Here is a 12,388-nt window from a genome sequence, read left to right on the forward strand (position 1 = left end):
AGACTACAGCCTCTCCAGGTGAAACACTGCCTACTGGCTAAAAGATCACACGCACACAAATTTCTATACTTTTCTCCAGATTTGACGCTCAACACTCATGTTGTTCAGGTACTACACTTAAGTTTAAAAGTAAGTTACAAGTTTAAAACGTACAGGAATGACCCATATGTGTGTTCACCTCCCAAAACACAAACCTCACATCCTTCAATGTAAGTCTATGAGATTTTATACCTACAGTACTGTCCTACAGCCAAGATTGCAGAATGTAAATAAGAACAACGTTCCTTCAAAAGTGGAAGGAACACATTTAAGGGGGGTGGGCGGTTTAGATCCAAAACTTCAGAGACTAAACTTCCCTCCAGAGTTCCACAGGAGTGTTAAGGGGTTAAAAGTGACACTTGTTGCCCCACACCAGAGTGTTAAGGCATGAACTGCATGCTCTAATGGGAACCATGTGATGCAGCCGGGTGGACAAAAGGTGGATTGAGATGCCAGAAGACCATTTGTCACTTTCCGTTTAAAAGCAGGATGCAGCATCCATAAAGTCGTTCCCACCTGTACTTCTTTCTAACCACAAAATACATGTATATAAGCAGCAGCTATTCATTATTTAGCGCTGCATCCCAGTTAACTTTAATTCTAAATAGTGCAAGATTAGAATTAGTATGTCATGTCATCATAGTACATTAAAAACAGTATGCAAAATGTGCCTGCTGTAGATCACAGTGTTTTTAAATGCATTAACCTAAAATGAAAAATATACGTGGTAATAAGCCACAATGGCGGACTCTCTGGTTACATATTTAAAACTACCAACTTTCTCATCAGCAGCAAAGGACAAACTTTTTGTATAATAGAAGTATGTGAACTGGAATGGAGCCAAGGACATTGCCATGGCTCGTCTGATTGGTTCATTTGGGGAATGAGTCAGTATGAGTTTGTTTTGAGATTATGAATCAGTGTGAGACATTCAGTGTTGAGCTTGGATCATAAATATATTTTGTGTTTTATAAACAACAAGTTCTTTTCAGAAACAAGAACTATTTGTTCTTGACTATATAAGAGCTATATGAAGAGTTTGGTTCCAAAACGCGATAAACAAAAATTAAAATTGAGTTTCCGCCAAAATCAGTATTGTATCTGGTCGGTATTGAAAACTCCATTTTTAATTTTACGCAAAATGCGATATCCGCCGAGTTATTCTGTCATGTTTTCTCCCTTTTTTTCCAAACCGTGACAAACGGCAGTCTCCCTTTTCTGCAGAATGCGATATATCCGCTCAACCAATCACAGCGAACCATTCCACGCACTCTAGACAGTAATGGCGGCGCTTTGAATACACCCGGCTTCCTAGTTTTCCTCATCTATTTTGTACTTTGTGATCAACAAACAAAACTTAGGCCTGCACCATAAATCGCATGCGATTGTCATGCGCATCTCGTCAGTAAAGCCAGTTCTGTGATTAATAGTAAATCTCCATCACGTGCTTTCAGATGGAGCGGCATTTAATACACAGAGCCATAGATCACTGCTATATCGCGTTCATAATCGCAGATGAGTCGCATTCGATTATGAACGCAATATTGCGTAGCTTGTCAGTGTAAGTGTTTTTATTAATGCCAAATTAATCAAAATGGATTTATAGCGTTTTGGAACCAAACTCTTCATTATAGTTTTTTTTTTTAATTGCAGGTTTATGCATGTAAAAACATGTATATTTGCTAATATCACATTTATCAAGTATGTATGAGACTTTCACTCTTATTCTTCGTAACCTCTTACCTGGGTCTTTCTTCCACTGCGGTTGGTGCTGGGGCTTTTGCCGGACGCCTTACTGGGCGTGGTGTGGGCGGAGTCTACGCCGCCGTTAAGCTGAGCCGCTTTCATCACAGTGCTCATCATGGAGTTAATGGAAGACAAGTCCACCCCATCGACTTCCTCCATCTCTCCGTCTACTCCATTCTGTCCATTCTCCCATTCGTTTGCTTCCTCCTCTACACCGGCAGAACCCTCTGTTTATGTTTTAATTTCTTTGTATTATTTTAATGAATGATAGAAAGATAGATTATAGAGCAACAGACATAAGGAACGATGGATAGACAGATAGAAGGAATGATGGATAGAGCAATAGATGGATAGAAAGAACGATGGATCTATAGATCAATAGATAGAATGATAGACAATGAACAATAAATAGAAGAGATGATAACGCAATGATATTATAGAATGATAGAAGAAACAGATGGATAGAGCAATAGAAGGAACGATGGACAGAAAGACAGATGGAACAATGGAAGGATAGAGGAATATGAGGATCAATGATAGAATGGAACGATGGATAGAAGGAATGATGTTAGAAAGATGATAGAGCGATAGATAGAAGGAACGATAGAGCGATAGATAGAAGGAATGATAGAAAGATAGATCAATAGAATGAACAATGGACAGATAGAAAGATAGATGATAGAGTAAAAGAGTGATAGAATGAAAGATAGATGATAGAAAGAATGATGGATCGATAGACAGATCAGTAGACAGAACGATAGATAGAAGGATAAATCAATGGATGATTAGAATGAATGAGGAATAGAAAGATAGATGATAGAGCGATAGACAGAAGGAACAATGGATAGAAAAAACGATGGATTGATAGATCAACAGATAGCACTATAGAGAGAATGATAGACAGAATGATAAATAGAAGGAATGATGGATAAAAAGATAAGAGCAATAGAACGAGGCATGGATGGATAAAAAGATACATGGATAGAATGAAAGATAGAGTAGTAGATTGAGTGAAAGAACAAACAATAGGACACAACTGATGGATGGATAGATAGAAGGAATAATGGATAGAAAGATGGATGGATAGAGCTATAGATAGAGTGACAGACAGAGATTTCTACCTGTGTGTATTGTTTGTGTTCCTGTTGGGGCGGGGCTCTGGCGCTCATCGCTTTGCTCCGCCTCCTCTCTAGTGAGGGTGCAATCTGCAGATTCTGTTCTTGTCTCCTCCGTTGAATTTTCCATAGCTATGAAGAAGAAGAAAAAAAAGAGAGAAAAACATACGCAAATAAACCAAGGGTGCTTTGAGTGCACTGGAAGAACAGCTTATATCTTATAGTAACTTTTACATTTAAAACAGCTAGATGGAGAGCAGGGGGCATCTGGGGGCAAAAACGACTGGAAGAATGGGAATTTGTTCAGTGAGTACACTACACAGAGTACTTGATACAGTCAGTGGAACACAACGTGTGTTCTCTAGATGAGGCACAGTACACACATTCTCTTTGTGCTTTATGGCTCCAGCACCTGTCTGGAGAGCACAAGTGAGGGGAGCGCAAGTGTGTAAGAGTCATCGTATGATGCCATAGCGGACTATGAAGTTCTAGCGAAGTTTAAGAAAAAACAGAGATCTGATTGGATGAAACAACTGGCAACATCGTAGGTGTAGCCTATGAAACCCTGATTGGTTTCATCCAATTTTTGGACAACTACAGATGACCACACAGGAAAATCTCTACTTTGGTGGGCGCCGGCATGGCAGATGGCTGTAGATGCTAATCTGGATGAGCTACTTTTAAGAGGGGAAGGTCACGAGGGGTTCATTCCTGAGGGAATGATGGGAGATGCTTAGAGGTACATCGACCTAAAAAGCAGCAATCTAAGTGGTGGTTATGATTTAATAAGTGTGCTAATGACTAAAAGAGATTGATAATGTGTTAACATGAGGGAGGGAGAGTTGAAACAGTTGTCAAGAGGAAGGACGGCAAAGATTTGGGAGGGAAAAGATGGAGAAAAGAAGGAGATTCTCTCTTTGCTAATTGGCGTTTCCCATCCACAGCCACACAGGAAGCTCCTCTGCGGTCTGGGTCACTTCCTCTTTTGGAGAGAGGATAAGGGAATGCTAGCGTGTGTGTCGAGGCAGTTGGATAACAGGATCTGCTGTTGGCTGGACCATAACAACATGGTAGATATGATCAGGGGGACAAACTCTGCACTAATAGGAGAAACTTCACAAATGCCATGTAGCCAAATGGAGGTAAACCAAACTCCTCCAGAAACAGCCTGCTAGCCAAGTACTGAATGCACTCGATTAGACACGTACAACTACAGCTGAATACGGATAGCGCTCTTCTTCTGAGTCCTTACTCCTCAAAATAACTAAAGGGAGGGTTGACGAGCACATTCATCAACCAAAATCCACTGTAGTGACAACAAATAGAAAGCAAAATAGGAATATCATTGAAAAGACCTCTGCAGACCCTTAGTGTGTCAGAATTTGTAGTTTTCTGCAAAAACAGAAGAAAATGGATGACCAAGTATTTCTGAAGTGCGCATCTGATGAGCACTTAACTATCCCATGAGGCCACAGGAGAGGATTTGTGAATGGCAGTGAAGTGACAACTAATGCTGGTAGGTCACATGACAATATTTACACTTGGCCACTTCAAGCGTTTTCTTTGATCAGATAGCTATCCAACTGCGAAAAGACCACAAATGCCTAAAAAGTGTAAAATAGGCCCAATGCCAACATGGCGGATGTAGTACATCCAGATTTAATCCGTGCTACACACATTCATACTATGCAGAACAAAATTTTTCACAAGTTTGTTCCAATGTAGTACCTTCTCGTGTGATTCCAGACACACCATGTCATTAAGTCTCTTAATTAAGTATCGGCTAATTCAGCCTTTTCATGACAAAGCAATTTAGCTCAGATTGTAAAATCTCATATGGTGATATTTATGGACAAGCATTTTTGTATAACATATCTTTATTGAGTTTTACAAAGTATAAAAAAAAAAAATGCAACACCATTCCCCAAAACTTAACTTGGTTAACAGGTTTAAAAAAAAAAAATGGACAAGCACTTTTAACTTGAAAGACATTTAAACACTTTTTGTTGATTGAGATGTGTAAGAAAAACGTTATTACTTTTTACTAGAGTTTGAATGGATCGTAGGTGATCTGTGATCCGTACGGCCAGGCCCCACGGTTTGGCACGCATGAGATCCACGGATTAATTGCAAAATTAAACAACCCTCTACAATGCGAGTAAATTGCTCGCATATGCGACTAAATCTTCACTCTGGGCGACTAAATGATGTCTAACATTAGCCTTAGAGTTTACTCGGCTTTTACGAGATTTTACTTGTCTTTAATCATGTTTGATCTTTCTTAGTTAGGCTAGTAGTTTTTGCTGTGGTATTGAAGAAGTACTTAGCTTTAAGTAATAAATGGAAAGCAAAGTTACATTGAAACATTTTTTCTTGCTGTTGCGAAAAACGATCCGATCCGCGACTCAAAATCCGTTTTGTGATCTGTTGAACCACTACTTTTTACTCAATGGTAAAAAGAGTTTTAAAACTACTATTTCATTAGTTTTTCAACGTTTTTTGCTGGTTTAAATGAAAGGATCAGTAAAACTTTTTACAAAGATAAAAGGCATCACCTGATGTGAAGGGACGCACGTAATTTCATCAAAGCGCTCATTAGTCAAGATGAGACTGTTTGCATGATGGGCGGGGCATTTTTGAACAGTTGATGAATGTGGTGGGGGACAAACTAGTACTATGAATCAAAGAGAAAACCAGAAAGATGCTGAACATAAGGAGAGGACGGTGAGAAAAGGGAGAGGAGGAAAAACCTGTATTCGTAGAGATGGATGTGTTAAGTCGAGCATGATACTGTTGGGTTCTGTTGATGATTAGAGGTAGAAAGACAAGGGATTACACAACAGCAGGGCAGGTTTCGAGTTGTGCAAGGATTTGGGCTGGGGGTTTGGGGTGAGAGTGAGTGAGAGAGAGCTGTACTTGTCATAAGATTCTCGCTCTCTTGCCGGGAGAGATAGTGCGGGTGGAGGGAGTTGGGGGGGCTGCTGTTACTACATCTGTTCCCACCCATCACTCTCACTTTCCTGCACACACACACACACACACACACACACACACGACAGAAAGAGCTTCTTGCACATCCTTGTTAAAACAAGCCAAATAAAAGAGGTGATTTTGGGAGACTATGAGGAGAGAATATGTTATGGTCGTGCTAGCGTGTGCGTTCGTGTATGACCATATGTGAGTTTTTTGAGCGTTTGTGTGTCAGTCAGAAGCACACAAGGGTGGAAAAGTCCTCACACGGTGCCAAACCGAGCAAGCAAGAATGCCTCTGCTCTGTCTCTCTCCATATTGTTTCGTCTTCCATCTATCCCTCACTGCTTTTCCTTTCATCCTACATAAACGTCTTCAAATATCCTCTAAGCTATTCTAAAATGTGAATGCTTACCTTTTAAAAGTCACAGAAAACAAACAAAACTACTTTAAAATGGTAGAAAATATTCTAAAAAAGCTAATCAAAATTAGTAATATTAAGACACGGACTAAACTGATAGCATTTCTTTCCAACCAAAAAAAACATTTCACAACAGGGTGTGGGTTGGAATAAGCCACTAGCTATAACCACTGGAAAATCTTAAATGAGGCATTACAAAATTAGGCTTGCATTGCATAGATGCTAGCTAATATATTCATTTTTGACACTAGTAAATTCTAATCAAATCAGTCTTAAACCAGACTTTTTAAAACAAAAGCTTTAAAATAGCTAAAACAACTAAAAGTCAAGGTATGTCTTATTTTAATTCACCCCCAAACTTCTGTAATTCTACACTTGAATTATTTTAGTTTTACTTTTAATTGGTAACACTTTATTTTAAGGACAAATTCTCACAATTAACTAGCATGCATATTACTTGCATATTGGCTGTTTATTAGTACGTATAATGCACACGTTAATGTCTTATTCTGCATTACCATATTTTAGATCATCTTCCATACCTAAACTGAACAACTACCTTACTAACTATTAAAAAGCAGCAAATTAGGAGTTTATTGAGGCAAAAGTCATAATGAGACCTGGACTTAAAGTGAGACCAAACCATTTTTGAGAACCACTGGTTTAACATTCATGGCCAGCACTTCTTTGATGCTACACAACTGAGCAATCAGTTCAAGCAAAAAGTTGGTTTCAGCTCGACATTTCAAATGATCAGCGGCTTGTCCTTCTGTCTACTTTACCACGAGACACACATATGATGCTCTCAAGTCCAAATAGCACCTGACTATTTATTAGAGAAGCATTCCTAATCTAAATTTACCTTAAAACTTGGGCCTGAAGCCAAAGTATCCACTCAAGCCACAAAGCTGCCAATGTAATGGCGCTTTTCCACTGCATGGTACGGCACGGTACGGCTCGGTACGGTTCACTTTTGGGGGGTTTTCCACTGGGTACAGTACCTGGTACTTTTTTTAGTACCACTTCGGTTGGGGTTCCAAGTGAACCGTACCGTTACCAAAACGTGACGTGTAAACTCTGCTGATCACGGATTGGCCGGAGAGAATCGTCACTACCTGCGTCACTGAACTTGCGACACAAACACAAAAGAACCGCTAGATTTAAATCAGCACAGCCAGCGAAGGAACGAACGCAACTGTTTTGAAAGAGCGCACCTTTTTGTTAACAACCAAAAAGTTTTGTTGTCTGTTGCGGAAGTACAGACGTTCCTCTCGATGATAGCAGAGGAGCGGATCCAGCGAGAGCTTGATGGGGCGACGCGGAATGAAAAAGTTTTTTTTAGGAGTTGTGGTAGTAGAGGCGGCGCAACTATAACTACATGTGAATAATCCCGCCCACTCTAAAGCGGTACTAAACTGCAGTGGAAACGCAAACCGTGCCGTGCCGTACTGAGCCGTACCGAGCCGAGTCATACCACGCAGTGGAAAAGCGCCATAAGACTTAGTTAAAAACCTTGGAAAACAAAACCTTTTACTTCCTTGTAAGATGCCGATAGCTCTAGCTTACATTCAGTAGGAGCTCTTATTAAAGTAATTGGCCTGGCTTCTGGGATGCAAATGACAGAGTCGAGTGGGTTGGGCATGCGAGGATGGCTGTCAGACAATAGCTCCAAGCCAAACTGCCAAAAGTGACACATGCACTTCGAAAGCAAACAGATATGGAGCGACCATAGTACCGATTCTCAGTTACCTGGTGGGAAGAGGTCTTGAATGGCTTTTATAAAGGAAAAGGAGAGGATGAAGATATAAATGTTCTCCCTGAGTGGGAGAAGGTTGAAAAAGGGACTAGTTTGCTTTGTGGTTAAACTGAGAATAGGTCAAGGTGAGGGGGTTGTGACGGCAGTAAATGCAGTGGCCATATGTTGGCTGTCTATTACAGCCTCCAGTGTCTTCCTTGACATCACCAGCGCTCAAAAGGAAACAGGAGAAATCCAGTCTCATGTGTGAAATAAGTATTAGCTCACACAGACAGATGAGGCGGTAGAGGAAGGAAGCTACTCTCCCATACGCTTACAGGGAACTAACTGCCCAAAGCTCTTGGTGTAAAAGAAGAGATTCCTAGTAGCCGTTCGCATCCTTCCTCCCAATCAGTGACTCCGAGCGGCTGGGGCCCTTCCATGAGCAGATATCCTGCCCTGACTTGCCAGACCAAGCTACACAAAACCTCACACACAAAATGACAACGTTCGGCCACCAGTTTATGCACTTGTGTGCAGTTCGCCAGCTTCAAATTTTCACGCTCAGTCTCTCTTACTCTCTGAGGGCAAAGATCAGGGTATCAGTTGAGCACTGTGTTTACAGAGACCAAGAGACTGGGGGTTGGTCTGAGGCCAAACTAGGACAGAGTGGAAGGAATATTAATAGTACTCCCTCTCTTACTCATGTAAATCACTCATTCGAAAGTCATTCACCCTGGAGTTGACTGTTGGGTATTACACAAGAGATGGCTCAAAGGGGAATAAGCCTTTGAACTTTACATAATGGCCTACTGAACTAGCATTGTGCTTGAGGCGACACAACAAGACGTTATAAACCCCATCTAAAGTCAAAAAAGAAATGCCCTGAGCCACAACATTCTCCTCTGTGTGGCCATCCACTATGAAAATCACCACAATCAGGCAAATCCTGTAACCTGATCCACAAGAACGGTGAGATTCCAAGACAATTAAAAGCTTGAATTAAGTGACAAATGTGAGATGTGTCCTGTTAAAGTTGGCATGGATGGAAATTGCGATTTAGAAAGTGTTATTTGGTAACTGCTGCAATCGTTTCATGGTGACTCTAAGCTGATCCAATTATTGATCCAACACTGCAAGTCAACAAGTTTAGATGCACTTTTAGGGAAATTCTTAACAGTTAGATGGAGTGCAGTGCAACAACGCAGAACACAGGGTCTCTAGACATGTTTTAGTAGGCATGTTCGTCACCAGGTTTCCAATTAAGATTAATTAGACTTATATTTTCTTCCCTTCTGGTTCAATATGAATCCCTATACTTATTTTAGTGATGCATTGTTTTTAAAGTAGCAGAAAAAAGATTTTGCAAAGCATTTACTGATGATAAAAGTCGATAAATGACAGGAAATGTGCAGATCTCAGCTCCTGTGTGCTTCATGGCAGTATGTTGTGATGAGTCTACATTTTGGAAGTGAGCTGTTTGGAGGACATGTTCCGGTTTAGAGAGGATGAGTTTCTGTCATTCTTCAGACATGTGAGGGTGTTACAGAGAGTAAACTTGAACTCGACTAACCAAAGAACTACCGGACAACATATTTAAACCATCATGATTCTGCAATTGCTTCCTTGTGGCCTAAACAGCCTAATCTAGTAGTGTGAGAAAAACAGACCTCTTATTAAATACTTCCTCTATAAAATAAGTTCAGTGCACCAAGAGCAGAACAGAAACAGATATGCTAAGCAAAAAACAGGTGGCTGAGCACAAACACAGACCTTTTAGCGAACACCAGCATCAGAAGTAGTTATGCTCTCATCTGACGTTTTTCAATCGATTTAGACTGGTTTTAACCTTGACAAAACCAGCTTTTTAGTGTCGTCGAACATTCAGAATGATTCTCCAACACTGTAAATCTCAGTTGTTTTAATGCATTGTTTACCACAAGCTGAAGTCTTTTTGTGCGGCTGTTGTTTACGGTGAAATCCTGGTATCTCAAGCAGCCACTCAAACAGGTTTTCGGTGGATGACGGACTGCCTCGCCTCACAAAGAGGCCTCAGGCACACACAACCATGCCTCAGCACCAGCTCAACGTCCTATTGAACACCTGAGTAAAACAACGTATTGTACCATGATGGAACAGTCTCACAGAGCAGAAAAGGTGACTTCTTTTGTTCGATTTGAGTGCGTTACTAACGTTATCTTGGTGACATCTAATGCATTTCGTTATCACTGTTACATGCCCTGCCGGTGTGTGATAAATGGCTGGGTCCTGTTCCGTGACTTTCAACAGATGCGCCACAAGTCTGAGCATGGGAGACTGCAGGCGCTGGAGAAAGCCAGGCCATGACTCACAGGAGCGCTCGGAGTCAATTATCTGAAAACTAAACATGCTCCTATGAATAGGCATCAGTTTGAGCACATCCAAAGTAACAATCTAACAGCCCTGAGAATTTCATACCATACTGGCGGCATATGACCTGAGAAATGGCAGTCAGAGGCTGCTTGTTCCGAATTAGAATTCTGTAATTCTGCTGTATTTTGTATAAAAAGAATGTCTGTCTTTTAGGAGCATCATTCTTTCGCCTAGATAACACAGCTGTTTTACAGAAGAGAATGTTGACCTTTGACCCTGCTACCTGAGAACACTTCAGAACGAGCAAAGGAAAATGTAACTAACAACTCTCATTTAGACTCAACAAACTGTTCAATGAACAATCTAGACGAATAACAAATATACTTTATTTATAAGATACTTTATATTACCTTTCCTCTTTACAATAAGGTTCTATTTGTTAACATTAGTTAATGCAATAGTTAACACAAAATAACAATGAACAATATATTTTTAAACTTTGGTTAATGTGAATTTCTAAGCAAATAAGGTAATATAAGTTTTTCAATTATAAGTGGTACAAAATAAATCAAATTAATTACTTAATATACTATGGACAAACATTAAGAATTTACAACTGTATATAATAAATTAACATTAACCTACATTAATGAGAGTATGCCCCATGTATTAACTAATGTTAACTATTTTTAAGTTGATTTTGTTAATGCTTTTCAATCTTTTGTTAACTTTAGTTAATATATTAACTAACATGAGCAATATATGTTGTACAATTATAGTACATGATGATCATGATATTTAATAAAAATACAAGTGGTCATTGTTTGCTCATGTCGGTTCACAGTGCATTAATTAATGTGAACAAATAAAACTTAATTTAAAAAATGAGTAAAGTACATTGAAATAAAAACGGTCACCACAATGGTAGTTTCTATCTTTATCTTTGACAGTTTAACGCCTGTACTGATGACAAAATTCTGGCCTTTGTCTGGTATTTTGTCTTTACATGTGCTAGCATTCTTTTTCTTCAAAGCAACAAACACAAATAAATTTTTCAGATTCCTCCCTGCATCTTGATGTGAAGTCATGTCCATAACCACCCTGAGCCGAAAACCATCTCATGTCTTCAGCGTAAGAGTCTTAAAACAAGACAACGCCTCACTGATAGATCCCAGCTTCATGCAGCGCACGTTAGCATGTATATGAAGTGCATGTGACATCTGAAGAGCTGAAAGCAGATTACAAAGTTCAAGCTTAAAGGTTTCTGTGCTTTTATAAAGCAAAATAATAAACTGTGACTTGACAAATAGTAGATTTGCACATTGTTTTATTTACCTAACTCAATTTCAAAAGGATCCAAAGCCTATTAAGCAGCACGCATGGCTAGCTTCACTGTTTTTGCAGTTATGGGCCGCATGCACACTGCAAAAGAGTGGAAGAGCTGAATTTGATGAATGACAGAGCAAAGGAATGTGTGGCATACTATGGAGTATGAGCTGTGCTGTGACTGTAAAACAGCGAAGATGAACAGACATGTGGATGAAAGGATGAAATAAAGAAGAAGAGATAAAACTCAAAGTTTCAGGTGAAACTTGTGGGTGGGACTTGACAAGCAGGCCAGTCATCCATGCTGCATGTGCAAACAGTGAGGATGCTCACGCGGACAGGCAGCCTCGGCTCGGCTCGACTCGGCCCGGACCGGACGGTGAGGTATATTTACCCATCCTCAGACGAGGTTGTGTTATTCTGCTGCCATTCGAGGGTTGAAGAGGGACTGCAATGCACCTCGTGTGTCAGCAACCACTGCTCACACTGCAGGGAGACCACAAACAGGGAGTTTAATATGCATGCCTATGAACACACACACACACACACTCTCAACACACACACACACACACACACACACACTCTCAAACACACTCTCACGCACACTCTCAACACACACACACACTCTCACACACACTCTCAAACACACACACACACTCTCAGTCTAAACACACACACACACAC

The 12,388-nt window shown here is 40.2% G+C and overlaps 1 protein-coding gene across 2 annotated transcripts in view; it reads right to left on the bottom strand.

Moving 5' to 3' along the window:
- Positions 1-12,388, bottom strand: part of LOC107692757 (ras-responsive element-binding protein 1-like) — a 54,156-nt gene that overhangs the window by 17,338 nt on the left and 24,430 nt on the right. The window contains exons 2-3 of one of the 2 annotated variants that reach the window (XM_016491930.1): positions 2,907-3,032; positions 1,783-1,994 (exon numbers count right to left, since the gene is read on the bottom strand). In XM_016491930.1, coding sequence (XP_016347416.1) covers positions 1,783-1,994; positions 2,907-3,032 — 338 coding nt within the window. Of the gene's footprint in view, positions 1-1,782; positions 2,031-2,906; positions 3,033-12,388 lie in introns of those variants that run through there. The other variant, XM_016491931.1, reaches the window with a different exon arrangement.

Source organism: Sinocyclocheilus anshuiensis, unplaced genomic scaffold, assembly GCF_001515605.1.
Source record: "Sinocyclocheilus anshuiensis isolate Anshui unplaced genomic scaffold, SAMN03320099.WGS_v1.1 scaffold762, whole genome shotgun sequence".
Lineage (NCBI taxonomy): Eukaryota > Metazoa > Chordata > Actinopteri > Cypriniformes > Cyprinidae > Sinocyclocheilus > Sinocyclocheilus anshuiensis.